Source organism: Folsomia candida, unplaced genomic scaffold (genome assembly GCF_002217175.1).
Source record: "Folsomia candida strain VU population unplaced genomic scaffold, ASM221717v1 Fcan01_Sc032, whole genome shotgun sequence".
In the NCBI taxonomy this organism is placed as follows: domain Eukaryota; kingdom Metazoa; phylum Arthropoda; class Collembola; order Entomobryomorpha; family Isotomidae; genus Folsomia; species Folsomia candida.
In genome coordinates this window covers 1,734,424-1,752,248 of record NW_019091224.1, presented here as the reverse complement: position 1 = coordinate 1,752,248, position 17,825 = coordinate 1,734,424, and the positions used below count along the sequence as shown (strand labels likewise).

The 17,825-nt window shown below is 37.9% G+C and overlaps 1 protein-coding gene across 1 annotated transcript; it reads right to left on the bottom strand.

Annotated features, from left to right (window-relative positions):
• Window positions 1–15,191: 15,191 nt before the first annotated feature.
• Window positions 15,192–17,825, bottom strand: LOC110860440. Its single transcript, XM_022109478.2, has 5 exons — window positions 17,575–17,825; window positions 17,371–17,502; window positions 17,041–17,202; window positions 16,865–16,960; window positions 15,192–16,795 (listed from the first exon to the last, which is right to left on the bottom strand). The coding sequence occupies exons 1-5, from the start codon at window positions 17,722–17,724 to the stop codon at window positions 15,446–15,448; spliced, it is 1,890 nt and encodes a 629-aa protein (XP_021965170.1). The 5' UTR covers window positions 17,725–17,825; the 3' UTR covers window positions 15,192–15,445.

The window sequence follows — 17,825 nt, the reverse complement described above, 5'->3', positions numbered from 1 at the left end:
TACCGGATTCTTTTTTTAAATGTTTAATCAATCCTGGTTGATTTATTTGTTCATTCATAAGTTCATTTCAAAATTTCCGATCCTTAAGACATATTTTGATTTAGAAATTACAGGAATTGGTTAAATTCAAGATACTCATAATATGCAATAAAAGTTTAACTAAGGGATTAAATTTTTAAAAAATGTTACATAATTCTCAATTCGAACATTTTAAACTTTATGAACTGCTTGAGGGCGACCTCCTCCTCCTCCTCGGCGCCACATACCTGTTCACAGTCATTCATCTGACTAATTATGATAGTGAATGAAAATGAATTTCCCCTCATTCGAATGAAAATGAGTGAAAGATTTAGTCATTTCAGGTGAATGAAAGATTTGTCACTCATTATTTCATTTTCACCGTATGTATGCATGCATGCTTAATTAATACATAGGGCGAGTAAGAAAGATGAAGTCAGATGAAGTGAAATGAAATGAATTTGAACGAAAAAATGACTGAATGTGAATGAAAATCTTCTAATGAAAACTGTTAATCAGAAATCGACGAAATCGTGATGACTGACTTTGAATGAAAACTAAATTTTTGAAAAGGTATGCGTCGCCATCGATCGTCGTCGTCCCCCGACTTGTACTGAATCATGAAGTACATCTTTATATTACGACTGTAAATAATGGTATAAAAAACACTCTAATTTTCTAATCTTGATTAAAAACTAGACAATTGTTTTATCCATTGTTTTAAAAAAATGCTAACAATTACCAGAGGTCTTAGGTATAAAAAAATCTGTGTGTCTCTAATAATTACGAAAAAATGCCAAAATACTTATAAAAAAAAAAGTGAATTTCTTTCCGGCCCAATTTCTTTTAGTAACAAAAATCGTTGCAATATTTAGAAAATATTTATTATATACCTAAGTATTTTGGAAAAAATATCGAAAAGATTTACATATTTTTCAAATCATGGTGGAAATATTGTTAGGCGCCGTCCATAAATTACGTAACGCTTGCTAGCATGGGCAAGATAGGATTTTTTCCCTATCCTGCTCATGTCAGCCAGCGTTACGTAATTTATGGACGGCGCCTTATGTCTGAAAACCTAGAAATATGTAAAATCATTTCGAAAAAACATATCTGACCTCCGTTAATTAATTAGTGAATTAACTACATCAGATTTTGCATATTACTCCTTAACAAATTCAAAACATGGCAAAAATTTGTCACGTCTGACAAGGGAACATACCGAGGTGTCCAACGAGTTAAGGGTCGACACCTATACCAAAATGACCACAATACATGACTTATTAAACAAACTGAAGGAATTTCCGTGTAAAATTCACTTTTCGTCAAGTTGTGACGATATTTGTGACGAGCGCATGACCATCGGGTTGCCAGCGGGAGATGTCGGCCGCTGAACGATCAGGTCGAAGAGAAGCGTCGTCGTCTTCAGAGATTTCAAATTCTTTCAAATTTTGAAAACATCTTGAAATTTTGAAAAAAATTTGAGACAATTTTGAAAAAATTTTGAGAAAATTTTGAAATTTTGAGAAAATTTTGAAAATTTGAGAAAATTTTGAAATTTTGAGAAAATTTTGAAATTTTGAAGAAATTTCAATTTTTTTCAAAATTTCAAGTGGTTTTCAAAATTTCAAATGGTTTTCAAAATTTGATACAAATTTGAAATCTCTAAAGACGACGTGAAGACGACGACGCTTCTGTGTGTTCGACCTGATCGTTCAGCGGCCGAGCTCTCCCGCTGGCAACCCGATGGTCATGCGCTCGTCACAAATATCGTCACAACTTGACGAAAAGTGAATTTTACACGGAAATTCCTTCAGTTTGTTTAATAAGTCATGTATTGTGGTCATTTTGGTATAGGTGTCGACCCTTAACTCGTTGGACACCTCGGTATGTTTCCTTGTGAGGAGGACAACCCTTCACCGACAGAATCACCGATCTTGATGCCCTTTGGATATGTTGTAGTCCTAGGTGAGTCTAGCAAAAGTGAAGAAGGATTTCATTCAATGGCCCCATTTGCGCCCGCCACACCCACTCAAAGGTGCGAAAAACACGAAAAATACCCTGTTTTCGTTCATTCTAAACATCACCAAAAATCCAATTTTGATCGGATTTTCATAATTTAAGCATTTTTGTGATCTTAGATAGTTGCTTTATCATATCCAACAGCAAACTCAATTTTTTTAATTTTTTGAGTATTTTCGAAAATTTCCTGACCAGGGGTATGCCTTCGAAAAAATCAAAATTTCAAAAAAATTGAGTTTGCTATTGGATATGATAAAGCAACTATCTAGGATCACAAAAACGCTTAAATTATGAAAATCCGATCAAAATTGGATTTTTGGTGATGTTTAGAATGAACGAAAACAGGGTATTTTTCGTGTTTTTCGCACCTTTGAGTGGGTGTGGCGGGCGCAAATGGGGCCATTGAATGAAATCCTTCTTCACTTTTGCTAGACTCACCTAGGACTACAACATATCCAAAGGGCATCAAGATCGGTGATTCTGTCGGTGAAGGGTTGTCCTCCTGAGTGAAATATGAAACCTGACGGTGTCTCGACTCTCATGAAGCTGCTCCAGTTTTATGCACATCCATCCACCCAGCTCGAGATAAGTATGTACTTTCATGAAATTCTTCTCATGAACCAAGTCAACACAAAGCGTGTATAAAAAAACGGTAATAAATAACTCATGACACAGGTTTGCTACACTGGGAGGCAAGAAATGCATAGTGCAAAAAAAAGTGCAAAAATAAGCGCCATCATTTCTTGCGCCTTGCATTTTTCCCAGCTCAAAATATTTCCCTGCAAGAAAACACTTTCTGTTTCCCCCTGTATATATTTCTCAATTTTCTGCCAAAAACCTTTACGTATGTAGAGAAAATTATAGTCATACCTGTTCACTTTCATTCATTTGACGGATTATGATGGCGAATGAAAATGAATGAAAATGAACTTACTGTGATTTGAATGAAAATTCCTGAAGGATTCCGTCATTTCAGATGAATGAATGTGAGTGAAAGGATTTTTCACTCATTCCATTTTTCACCCTATTTATAATACATGGAGCGAAGTAAGAAATGAAGTGTAATGATGTGAAATGAAATGAATTTGAACCACGAAAATGACTGAATGTGAATGAAAATCTTCACTCAGAAATCGGGATGACAGAGCTTAGAATGAAAACTAAATTTTTTTGAACAGGTACATATGATTGTAGTGCAGAAATAAGATGTCCCTTAACTTCCGCGGCCACTGGTTCTTTCCTTCAACTTATGGTGCATACTGCTGGATACGATATGTCGTTACTTCCATAATCGTGTCCAGATTGTTAAGTGTGTCCTCTTCACATCTTAACGTTTCTGGTTACTGAGTATGTAGTAATTTAAAAAATGCTTACTCTGCTTTATCAAAGTTCATGACAAATTTACTACGAATGAAACTTTTGTAGCGAGCACTCAACTGAAAAAGTCGTCTCCTTCCCATGAGGAAAGATTTGAATGTGGCAGCTAAAATTACTTAAAAATACAATAACAGCGTGAAAGAGAGAAATCACAGTGAATTCTCTAAGAATTATTTACGAATTCGAGATTCAAGGCGAACAGTTTATAGTCTCCTATTCCTGTAAGAAGAATTCCTATCGAAATCGGGGAGAATTCCTCACTACAATAACAGCGAAATTCGTTTAAGAATTCATAGTGAAGTCGTTTCGAATTCGATAGAATAATTCTCTGAGAATTCGAGTCTAATTCATTACGAATTCTGAAATGAGCGTAATATCGAATTTAGATACGAATAATTACCGAATTCGATGCGAATTCGATACGAGAATAATAACGAAATCTGAGAGAATTCGAGTTCTCTGTTTTAACGCGACATTCTCTGCGAATTCTCTAAGCGAATTCATAGCGACCTGTTATCTGGGAATCGGGGACCGGTTTCTGAAAATTTTCCAAAATAAAATTCATGGAAAATAGGTTTTGCCAAAATTGGAAAAACGGTTTTTCAAAATCTTCCGAGTTTAGACGCTCTAGTCTTACAATGCAAGTCTTTTACATGTACAACTCAGATCTGGTTGGGACCAATTTTATTTTGTTCACCACAAAAAAATAAGCATACCCGTAGTTTTTCATTTTTCATAATGCGCTAATTTGAGCGCGAATTTTAAAACAGTTTTCAGCCAAAACCTCGGTTTTTAAAAATTCTGTGAATTTTCGAATTTCAGCCCAAATCCAAAAATTCGAGAACATGTATCTTCACAATGACTTACTTGACTTATGAAAAATCCAAACGCATTATTTTTTGAAAAATTAAAAATTTGAAGGAGTTTATAATTTTAATGAATTTCAAAAACTGGCAAAAAATTTTGAAAATCAAATTTTGAGACAATTGGGTTTTTCATAAGTCAGGTAAGTCATTCTGAAGAGACATGTTTTCGAATTTTTGGATTCGGGCTGAAATTCGAAAATTTACAGAATTTTTAAAAACCGAGGTTTTGCCTGAAAAATGTTTTAAAATTCGCGTCCCGCGCTCAAATTAGCGCATTATAAAAAGTGAAAAAATACGGGTATGCTTATTTTTTGTGGTGAACAAAATAAAATTGGTCCCAACCAGGTCTGAGGAGGGGAGCTTCACCACCTGCCCCTCTCAGATCTTGATGTGCTTCGGATATGTGGTAGGATGAGTGTACTAAAACCCTGAAGTGGTTTGACTCCATGGCCACAGTTACGCCCGCCACACCCACTCAAAGGCGCCAAAAACACGAAAAATGCCCTGTTTTCACTTGTTTAAACCCTCGCCAAAAATCCAATTTTGCTCGGATTTTGGCAAAATTTACATTTTTGTAATCCCAGATACTTGCTTGATCATATCCAGTAGCAATCTCAACTTTTTTGAAATTTTGAATTTTTTCGAATAATTCATTAGCCCGAAAATGCCCGAAAATTTCAAAAAAGTTGAGATTGCTACTGGATATGATCAAACAAGTATCTGGGATTACAAAAATGTAAATTTTATCAAAATCCGAGCAAAATTGGATTTTTGGTGGATTTTTGAAGTTGGTAACTTTTGTGGTTTTCGTCCCTTTGAGTGGGTGTGGCGGGTGCAAATGCGGCCATGGAGTCAAACCACTTCAGGGTTTTAGTACACTCATAGGACCCTACCACATATCCAAAGGGCATCGAGATCTGTGAAGGGCAGGTGGTGAAGCTTTCCTCCTGAGTTGTACACGTAAAAGACTTGCATTGTTAGTTAACAATAATTCATAAATATTTCCAGCCCAACAATCTTCTTCCGACTTTTGGGCGACGTCCCCGGCGCCATTGCCGAATCCGATTACGCCTCCCTCGGTTCAGGATGAAATCGGTAAAAATTTATAATTCTAAATAATCTTTTCCACACATTTTTTACCCTATTTTTTATTAATAATTATATCTATTCTCGCAATATGCAGAGGGCGGATATGTATTCATGTTCAATTTTTCCATTCCATATATAACGACCGACGGTCAAACTTTTTCCTTAACTTTTTTTACAGATCACAAAAATTTCAAAATATTTCAACAAATTTCTATTTTTTCAAACATATAGATAAATATTATGCGAAAAAGCTTGCATGGATATGTGGTTGTTCAAAAAATACATATTAAGAAATTAGACATAAAAAACCTAGGCATTAATTTAAAAAATATTAATTTGTGAAGATTCTGATTTCGTTTTTTTGTACATTTTTCGTAAATATGTTTGCATTTTATGCTTAAATAGATATCCGCCCTCAAGATGAATCAATTCGTTTCCTCTTAGGCACGCGGCCGTAACGTGGTCAACGAATTAATTTTTAATTATTTTCTAATTTGGTGGATTTTTCCAATAAATGACAATGAAGCCCGAGTCAGGGGATAAGTAGTTAACGATAAATTCGATATCACGTGCATTACATATTTTACGTATGGATTTTTTATTATGTATTTTAATTTGTCATTTAATTTCTGCGTTAGTAAAATTGTTACGCACAAGCGTTTATGTAAAAGTGTGAATCTGTGGAGTTTATAGCCAGACAAACAGACAGACAGACACATGGATACACAAGGCTGGATATTATAATATCCAGCTTTCAAAAAAATTAAAAACAACTTTTTTGAGTTACGGCCGAACCCAGAAACACCGGCCTTAGTTAGCCGTTAGTGATTGAAGAATCCTGATCCGCCCTCTGATAATAAATGTAACTCAGGACGAGACTAGAGGTGAGCTGGATCGTCATTTTTTGAGATCCAATCCGTCCAAATCCATTTCACCCAAAAAATTTCGGATCCAATCCATCCAAATCCATTTGGCCCAAAAAATTTGAGATCCAATCCATCCAAATCCAGTTGGATTGGATCGGGCCATGCATTATTCAAAAAATGGATATCCAGCTCACCTCTAGACGAGACAACGCTTTATTTAGCGGATCTCATTTATCCAAATATTTCCAGCTCAACAATCTCCCCCCGTCTCGTCGCCTGCTCAATTGCCAAATCCGACCACGCCCCCGGTGCAGGATGAAATCGGTAAAAATTTACAATTCGAAATATTTTCTAATTTAACAATAATTTTGAAATATGGGAACCCTCAAACTTATTTATATCGAGGCAGAGTTGAGTCGGGTCCCCGTTTTTTCGGGTTATTCTTGGCCCGATCCGTTTTAATCGGATCGGCCTTTTTTTAGTGTCCAAAAAACGGATCGGATCGGGGTTTGTGGAAAATCCCACAATTCAATGCACAATAACTACTAACAATGGAAATTTCCCAAAGTATGCTCCCAGATTTGGACCAAACTAGCATCAATCGATCACAAATATAATTAGTGCGAAATTTGCAAATGGAACTATCTCCCAATGCCCAGGTTTGGTGGAGATGTTCGCATCCAAAGTGGGAAAAATGCGCAGCAAATTCGAAAAGCGTAAAATTTCCAGCCTTGGGGGTGTGTTTTTTCCCCTTTTTATGCAAATATCTTCGCTAAACCTGCGCGTTGGGAGATAGTTCCATTTGCAAATTTCATACTAATTCCATTTGTTATTGATTGACACTAGTACAAATCTGTGAGCATCTTGGGAGACCTATATTGTTAGTCATGAACTTGAGGCACATGGTATTTTCAACCATTGTTACACACTCACACCCAGAGATAAATTTGAACTGAAATAGTACAAATTTCAAATGAATTCAAAAGTCTTAACTTTTATATTTTGAGACTAAACTGTTCAACGGCCGTGAATGAATCGGAAACAAGTTGCTGGCCCAAAAATTTGCAATTTGAAATTTTTGAATTTATTTGGGATTTGAAAATTTGCATATGAAAACATGCAAGAAGGGAAAGTTGAGACACCAAAATTTTATTTCAAAACCCGCATGTAATGCACCCTTAAAACTGAAAAATTAAAGATTTCAAACCTTTCGCTTATTACTTTTTTTATAGGAAATCGAGCTACGCGCTAGAGGCCAAGAATTGCCCGCGTGGATGAAGGCTTATCGCGAAGGAAAAATGATGGACGCGGCCAAGTTGGTGCACGAGCACTACGTTGCGCGCAAGAATAGCGCAAGTACCAGCAACGTCGCGGTTCAAGAGGCCACCACGTCGTCGTCGGAACAGGGGCCGCCGTCCACCGTCGGGCCAGAGGAAAACGGGCCCACGCAAGAGAAAACCGAGAAACGGAAGCGGTCCAATTCGGAATAAATTTGATATCTGCGATTTCGAATTTCACGATTTTTTAAAAGTTTCCTTAAATTTCTTAAAAACTCGAAGTGTGCATTTTTTAAAGTAATTTTCTCAAGATTTTTACTAGATTAAATCCAAATATATATTTTTATTTTACGAGTTTTTCCCGAATTCTTAGATTTCTTAAAAATTCTGATTGTACATTTTTTCAATTAATTTTTTTCTCAAGCTTTTTACCAGATTCTAAACGCGTCAAAAAACTATCTCAAATTTCCAGAAATAGAGTCAGACTTAAACTCGGTAAACTATGGTATTGATTTTTTGGTCATAAATTCCTACCGGATTGGTAACAATTTGTTACCAAGTCCCTCCCCACTATATTTCATGAAGCGATAAATGTATAAAATTTACATATAAATAATCTTTCCTTGGCAATCCTATCAAGCTCTTTTATATTTTTTTTTCTGTGCAAATTTAATTCAAAATTCCTTCGTGTTCTAAACATTGTTCCGGCATGTTTGTCAAAGTTAATGAATAAAAAGTCCAGACTTTAAAATTTTCTTGTCAGAGAAACATTGAATTTTATTTTTTATTAAGCACAGCATTTTTTCATGGATACAAATCTTATAAGCAACGTATGTACATATGTTAAACTTTAAACCAGCTCCAATTTGCGAAATGATATGATCTGTAAGGCCATATCAAAGCACGAAATGCATCGTGAAAAAATTCTCTTTAAACCAAAATTTATTAACTTTTTCTATCAATTAATTTCATAATTTTACTTTTAACGTCATATCAAAATACAAAATGCATCGTGAAAAGTTTGTCTTTAAACCAAAATTTTTCTTTACACCAAGATTTATCAACTTTTTCACTTAATTAATTTCATAATTTTACTTTTAACGCGATCACAAAATTCATTATAATTTTTTTTTCTTTAAACCAAGATTTATTAACTGCTTCAACTAATTACTTTCATAATTTGAATTTTCTTTTCAACGTCTCCTTCTTGCCAATTCGTTATCCTTCATCACCTTCCGTATCACGAGCCCCGTTCCAACGCCGGCCGCCACCAAGACCGCGGAAGCAAACCCCACCGGCCCCAAAATCGCGAACCCCCCAAGCGCCCCGGTCGACTGGAGGGAGGCGAATAACGACCCCGCCGCCACGCTTCCGATTCCCGACTGAATCCCCGCCGCCATTGAGCCCGCCGCAATTCCCGCGCTCGTAAATCCCGCCGAGGTCAGGGCTGCCGTCGCCACGGTGGGGACCACCACGCCCGCCGCTACGCCAGCCCCGGTCGTAATTGCGGCGATTTTTGCGATACCATTGTCCGATTCAAGTTCTAGGGACGGGAATTTTCCGTGGGTTCGATTTCTGAAATTGTCCGGGAATCGGGGAAAAATAAAACTCGGGTAAATTAGGGCCAAAAAAGGTTCCCCAACGGAAATAATCCCTTCCAGAGGCATGTCTCGGGTTTCTTACGAGTGTTCTCCCCAACAAATTCGTAAAGTTTGCTCAGAAACTCGGAAATTTCTGGGAATTTTCCCATATTTTAGAGAAAGTTTCGAATATTTCTGGGAATTTTCCCATATTTTAGAGAAAGTTTCGAATATTTCTAAAAATCGGTATGGGTCACCCCATAGGGTCGCTCTAGATAAAAATTTTACCAATTTCATGTCATATTCTTCTATTAAGACCCATTAGCAATCTATCTACCAAATTTCAGCTTGGTATGACGATTTATAAAAATCGGTATGGGTAACCCCCTAGGGTCCCTCAAGATGAAAATTTTTCCAACTTGAAATCATTTTTATCTATTAGGAGCCATTAGCAACCTCTGTACCAAATTTCAGCTTTCTACGACAACTTTGAAATTTTGGTGCACAAGATCCCACCCACTCCGATGACCCCCACCGGTCAACCACTTGACCGATTTTGCCCATCTTCGAACTCGTTTCCTAACTTTGTCCAATATGCATATGGTAAAAATTTCAAGTCAATCGGTTCAGCCGTTTTGGCTCTATCGTGCCGGACAGACGGACGGACGGACGAACGGACGGACGGACATGACGGTTCCATAAGCCCTGACTCGGGCTAAAAATTGGAACAGCTTTTCTGCCGAAATTTGGCCCAATTTTGCAGAGAAATTAGAGATGTCCCCACGGCCTCTCCCGCATTTCCTTCCCTTTATTTGATTCCTATTTCGCTGCCACTTTAATCATGTCCAGATTTTTAAGCGTGTCTTCCTCTTCACATTTTAACGTGTCTGGTTTATTACTTACCGAGTAGCAATTAAAAAAATGCTGACGCCACTTTATCAAACTTCATGAATGACAAATCTCGCTCGAAATGAAACAATGTATGTCTTGCTCACGTTAAGGATGTAAATTTTATCGTTCAAGGAAACCATGTACTTTGATGGGAGACGTAATTAAATACTTTTATTATTCATTAAAAGACTTCAGACAAATGCCCAGGGTTTCGTTTCTTCTTTCAGGTTTGCTACACACATTTCTTGCATTGGAAAGGAAGCCACGCAAGAAATGCGAGGTGCAAGAAAGCGCAAGAAATATATGAAGGCGCACAATATGCGACATAGCGCGCCGCGCATTTCTTGCAGGTGCAAAATATTTACCTGCAAGAAACCACTTTCTTGCAGTTATTTCTTATGAAACGCAAGAAATGGGAGGTGCAAGAAACTGGGAGAAAGTGCAAGAAATATGCGCCACCCAGCCACGCGTCGTATGAAGTATTTACTACGTCGGGCGGGACCTAGTTTCTTGCGCCTTGAATTTCTTGCAGGTGAAAATAAATACCTGCAAGAAACCACTTTCTTGTCGCTATTTCTTATTGCACGTGATTACTTTGCACCGGAAACACTGGTGGTCGAAATATTTAGTCCCGGAAATTCTAGTCGTGGGAAGAACCAAGCTCAAAATACTGCTGTATTTTCACCAGAGTTTTTTCCCAATGGTTGAAGTACGTCCCCTTGTGAGTCACGGAAATCTTAAACTCGTTCACTTTTGGAAATATGTTTCAAAAATTTGTGAGAGGTTTCCAGTCGAGTTTTCGTCAAGTAAATGCGATCATTTGCACGCACGTTGAAGATGTGCAGATATTCATTAACCAGACAGTCGGTGGGGGTGAAGAAGGCGGCGTTTGCTTCGAGGTGCTAAAAAATACTTATAATTAATTATTTTTAAGCCAAGTACTTACAATTAGTTGAGTCGTTTTTAAAATGAGGAATAATGGTCAAACTTTGTAGCGATTTTGATGCGAGTTGGCTACATTTTATCTACATTATATCTACATAGTTATAGAAATGTGTGCATATGTACATACATATTTAACCACATTTCTATACATAAACTTTGCCAAGATTTTAACGATTTTAGACGAAATAAACCGTTAAACGCATGTAACGAAGGGGTGAAACCGAGAACTTTATAACATTTGTGAGGTGACATATGTATCAAATTTAACATATGGTGTCAGTTAACAGTTAACAAAGAGTCATTTAACAAATTCATGTTCTTTGAGGTCAAAATGAATGTCACCATTGAATTCGGGGTTAAACTTCAGTTCAGATTGACATATGTATCAGATATAACGTTTAGTGACCTTTCAGTGACCCTTGAGGTCAAAACAGAGGTCAACATTGAATTCGGGGTTAAATTTCAGTTCAGATTGACATATGTATCAGATATAACATTTAGTGACCTTTCAGTGACCTCTAAGTGACCTTTAGATGACCTCTGAGGTCAAAATGGATGTGACCATTGAATTCGGGGTTAAATTTCCTGTCCAATTGATATACATATATGCGATTTGACCTTTAAATGACATTTCGTGACCTTTTGACCTTGAAGGGAGTGACCTTCAGGGTCCATCTTCGAACTTGACCTTTGTTTTTATATGAAGTATTTATGTTCAAAATTTCAAGTCAATACGTTAAACCGTTCTTGAGTTATCGCACGGACAGACGGACAGACAGACGGACGGACATATCGATCTTATAAAGGGGTTTCACCCCTTAATAAATATGATTAAAAATTTGATTAAAACTTGAACGATTGTACAAAAATAATATTTGCACGTTTTCTTTCGTAAATATTTGGTAAATAAATATGTACTTCTTTTTTAGGATAACCTCATATTTTTGGACATTGACTCACATCAAGGGCGTCTTTTAATGATTCAAAAAACCCGGCTCTGACCACTGGAAGTTCGTCGTGGAAGTGAAGAAAGACGGTGGTCGTGGACGGAAAGCGATTCATGAAGCGGTGGATGACAGTGGTATCTCTCACGTTTTGGCGTGGCAGACGTAAGTAAACCTGCACTCAAAATAAGGTAGTAATGAATCATTACCATGCGGAATGACTATGTGGCTCTACCACGTGGGTTACGATTTGTCGTAGAAATGGTACTAATAATTTCAGGGAAATTCAAATTCATTACCAAATATTAAGGAAGTGAATACCATTATGTATTAAATTTGAATTTCCCTGAACTTATTACTACCATTTCTACGACAAATCGTAACCGACGTGGTAGAGCCACATAGTCATTCCGCATGGTAATGATTTATTACTACCTTATTTTGAGTGTGGTGAATCGTGGTCACCTTTAAGAAAATGAAGACTTGGATTAATTTAAGGACTCGTTTCCGATCGAAATGTTATATTTTTTGTACACTTGAGGAAATATGGTGTCCTACGTGACCCTCTGAGACTGAGGACGTTCGAGACTCCGCTCATGAAAAGTTTGACCATTCTGAAACTGAAGAAAGAACAATTGGAGATCAGAATTAGATAGGTCATTTTTAAGCAAAAATTTGATTATTTTCGAGTAAAATTCGCATATTTATATATATGTAATTGCATACTTTTCCATTCCAACGTTGTGGATAAGATCACAGTCCTGGAGAGCAAGTGAATCAATCTGATTCATGGCGCCCAACTCGTTTACCACATCTTGGAAATTCTCCCAGTCAGCCAAAACTTTCGGATCGGTTCGTGTTCCCGCATTGGGGGCGAGGAACGTCAGATTTCGCAGACTTGGGGAGGAACCAATGACCACTGCGAGATGTCGGGGATGACAAATTTGTAACACCAAAGTCGTGATTTTGAGAGGTTGCAAATTATTGACCGAGAAGTTGTTTACATGTAGAGTCGGTGTCCAACGCATGGTTTCCAGAAAAGCGTGAGGCTACCGATAAAAAAGAACATGATGAGAAAACATGTACAATTTATTTTTACGGAAAATTCCCACCTATTGCTCTGCCCCGAGTATCGCTTTGTACGGAAAAAATGCGAATTCCAATAAATTAGGACAGTTTTAAAAGATGGGTTTGACCTCATTCATTATTATAGAATATGTATTCTCTGGAACTCGACGGCCATCAAGTGGTTGCCATACGTTTCTAAAAACGCTGGGCAGGTCGGAGAAGTCGCATGCAGCTCGTCGTGATGACCACGGTCGGGAAGGAGACAACGTGGCGAGGTCGTTCCGGAGAGGAGTTTGTCGAGCTGAGCGATTTTACTTTTTGCATCCTGTTCTTAAGATAAGCTCGTTTATTCGCTCCGTTCCGTCGCGACGGGATCATTTCACCCGCACATGCGCATGCATACCTGTTCACTTTCATTCATGTGACTGATTATGATAGTGAATGAAAACAAGGTGTCTCACCTTTCCTCCCGAAGGAATACGCCTTTAAGGAATTTTCCGCCCAAAAACCGCAAAATTCCATCAAAATCGTTCAGCACGAGCCCATCGAAGCCCCAGAAGACGCCACCCACCCACATAATTAACCCGGCGGGTGTCATGTCGGGGGCGACTTCAGGGTGAAAGACTGCTCCGAAATTATGGAGGAATTGCCCTCAACCCAAGGCCAATTCGACGTTTTATACGTTTTACCCGATTTCCAGGAACCGTCCGTTGGAGGTCTACTGCGACATGTCAACGTCCGGGGGCTGGTGGACGATCAGATCGTGCAACGGAGAGGATTCGACGGTCTGGAACGAGAAGATTTTAACCGAACGTGGAAAGAGTATGGGGAGATCCATAAATTATGTCACGCAAAAAAGCCCTTTTTTAGGACCCCCCCACCCCTGTTGTCACGCCTTTGTCACGCTCGGCGTGACCCCTCCCCCCTCTTGTCACGTCACGCCTGAAAATTAGAATTTTTCCAACTGTAGGAATAAGATACATACAGTTGTGCTATAAAAGAGGAGCGAGTGGTAAATATGGCGTAATATCAAAACTCACAAGGGAATCTTAAATATGTACCGTGTAACCAGGATTTGCACAAATTAACCTTATTTGGCCGATAGTTCATGAAGAAGCCACGCCTTTGTTATATGTACAAGATGTTATACAAGTTGCGGTTAAAACCAAATATTTTGCGATAACTGAGTGAAACCCGTGTAATTTTACAGGATAGGAACAATTGTTAGATCTGTTTATACTAATATGTATCACACCCTCGATGGAGTGAAAAGTCATAGCATGATAGATTTGTGGATAACAACCTCTTCCAAAATTACTGCTCATTTTTTAATATTTTTAGTTTTTAAACGTTTTAAATAAGTTGAAAAAAATCTGCCAAGCTTTTCAGTTTTCTTATATGTTATATGTTACCCATTTTTTAAGTGTTAACATTTTTGAATCATGCAGTTGTCTTCAATTATTTAGTATACATTTTTTAAACTATAAAAAATACTTTCGGACAAAAAAAACTTTAAAAAAAACTTTCGGACAAATTTTTTAAATTGTGCAAATTTTTGGAGATTTAGTAATATTTTTTAATTGTTGAACAAATTTTTGCAAAATTATGACGATTTTTTGAAATTGTGCAGACTTTATAGCATCATGAATTTTATTTATTTATTTTTATTTATTTCCAAATAATTGTATATTGTGCAAATTATTTGAAGGTTTGAACAAAATTTAGAAACTTTGTCGAAAATCTCAAAATCTGAAACTTGGTTGAAATTTTGGATGCTTTGGATCAAACGTTTGATATTCGGTTGATCATATATTTCGAAATAATTTCGAAACTATAGTTTGGCCATAATAGGAAATTAAAATGTGAGTTAGAGTTTACTCTAAGTTATAGGCCTGCAAAACGTGATGTCACGGATAGGTCGAACCCCCCCTCCCCATATGTCACACTTTGTCACGGATTCTTGGAACCCCTCCAGGGTTCGGGGTTTTTGGGGTTTTTGTGGGTTTTTGGGGTTTTTGTGGGTTTTTGGGTTTTTGTGGGTTTTTGTGGGTTTTTGTAGGTTTTGGGGCAGGTTGAACCAGAATTCCTAAAATTATATATTAGAGAAAAACTAATTTAATATACAATTTTAATATGCAATTTTAACCGTTATCATTGATTTGGACTGTTACATCCAAAATTCATGTTTGACATGCAGAACTACATAAGCAACTTAAATTTCAATGCGTACGACATTCCTCGAAAATTATGCGTTTTTAAAACGTTTTAATTATATTTGCATGGAAAACGATGAAAGAATTGATACACATTTGCATACATACCGACAATATTGTTGAGCACTCGTTCTTATTAATCTAATCTAGCCAAAGTCAAATCCAAACTACATATCGCATGAATAATATAAAAGCACGAAAGAAAATCCAAAAACAGAAATGGTTTTACGTATGTAAATAAATAGAAATTCATCATTTTTAAATAATTGCACGGCACTCTTAAGCTGCGTTATCCTTGTCCGGGCTCGGAGTTTGCTTCCATGTCGTTCCTGGTCCTAGATAACGATTCCTCTCTCCTACGCTTCGTCATCCACTCATTCCACACGTTTGGAAACATCCTTGTGAGAGGAAAGTCGGGATGAAACTCGACTGGCTGCCAAGAATGTCCTGGGACGTAGACACGAGGGTCAAGTTTCCTCAACGTGACACATCTCGTCTCAATCGGCGCCCCATTTCTGTCCCGCGTGGGGAAAAAATTCTCCAGTTTGTCCCCTTCAACTTTCCATACATCAGGTAACGCGTAGGAAGAACAGGGGAACATGTATAACGAGAGGGCGTCAAGTCTGGGAAGGTGCCTCTCATAGTCGACCACATCCTTGTTATCTTGCGCTGAAGGGAAACGAATTTTCAAATCGGAAAATTGCACGCATCCGACGGAAAGCCTTTTCAACCGGGGAAGAACCGGAAGGTGGAGAACTTGGCCGTGGTGCGAGACATCATCCATAAACTGCAAGTCTTCCAATGTGTCGGCATGCTTCAGGAGTAAATTTTCCAACCTGGCGAAATTCTCTGGTTCCAAACGTCCTAAATTGTTCAGTATCAGCATCTTCAAGGGATTAGTCAATTTGAAAAGCAAGTCGAGAACAATTTGTTGTGTCGAGCGGGTAGTAAAAGCTTCCAGTTTGGGGAAGGGCTGTTCATACCGGAGCAAACAGGTGAGGAATTCTTGCTCACAGTAATTAACTTGGAAGGTTTTGACGCCCTGAACTGCTGCCGCCCAGGAGGATATGATGGTCCGTTGGGTGATGACAGGAGGGGTACGACCAAACCTCACGGAGAAGGTGAATGCTTCAAGCTTATTGAGATGGAGGTCCTCCGTGGGAAATGCGTAGTCTTGGCTGGATTCATCTCGTAAGTCAAAATTCCAAGATAGCTCTAGGTCGCAAAGGGTTGCTTGGAGTTTGATGAGAATGCCGAGATGAATCTTGTAATCGGATCGGGAAAAGATTCTTCCCTCCAAATTCAACCGGGTGATGTGGCTTCCTCGATCTGACAGGAACCAGGTCAGATCGTCGGCCAGTTTCAGAAGTAATTCGGCTTCTTGCGGGTCTGGGTTATTTACGGCAGTGAAAGGGGGGAGATCCAAGGTCAAACTGGGTAGTTGCAGGTTTTTCATTTCTTTAATGTATCGAAGCAACCTCATCGGCTGGATTGGGCCCTCATACAAGTCTCGGAAGTTGAAGGAAACGGTAGATTTTTTCTTTAAAATTCGAACAGCTTCCTCGTCCCATTTGGTACATACTAATCGTGCCCTTTTGAGAGTGTTGAAGGTCAAGTAGGAAAAAATGTGGGACAAGATCTGCCAAAAATTATGAACAGGTTAGGAAATGATCGATTAAGCATGTATTAAGAATAATGACCAATTTACAAGATGATTTTGTCCTGGCGTGAATTCGACACTGTCCTCGTCACCTGTCATGCTCGGATCCTCCGCATTTTGTCGTTCGATGGGTCGATAACCTTCCTAATAATTACAAACAATTAAGTCCACTCATCATGATTACCATACAATCAGCCATATCGATAATAAATTGAAATTCTTACTTTAAAGAGGAAGAATCCGTTCAGAGATTCATGTTTAATCCCTGGAGTATTAAGTCCTCGTCTCGGTCGAACTTTGCCAAGTAAAGCTATCTTATCGCTATACTTGAGTTTCCTGCGACAGTTTTTCTCTAACCGGTAACCATTGACCAAAGCCACACGTTTCTATATATTTAACAACAAAAGAATAAATAGTATTATAATAATATTTATGTAAATAAAATGAATGCTATTAGTTAGTTACCAATAGCATTCGTTTTACCAACTCATTTAAATAATGGGTTAAATCCATTATTTTGAAATAAAACTAATAAATTGTCTCGTAAGACTTACGCCGGCTGGTGTAATCCAGTAACTTCCACCTGAACAGGTAATTTCGGCCAGATTGCCTGGATTTTTGGTAGTCTGGACAAAGATGAACTCGCCTTGGTCCTCCCTCGACATGTACTTGCTTCCGAAAGTGTACTGGTAAAAAAAATTTGGTAAAAAAATGACCTAATTTTACTTAATCAACTCAGATAAGAATTGTTCGTTTACCTTTTGATTTTCGATATACGGTAAAACGGTAGATTCTTTAAATCCAGTGTAGGGAGTGGGACACTCACAACTTGCCCCCCACACATGCTCCAGACATGAACTGCAGAATCGATATTGTGGTTCAAGAAGAACTGCGTCTACCTCTTCCATTTTATTGGCTTAACAGGACAATAATAATAATACTAAATAAAATTTTAATCGTGTTTGTTTACTCTTTACATGGAAATTTGAACATCTGCCTGACTCCTCGT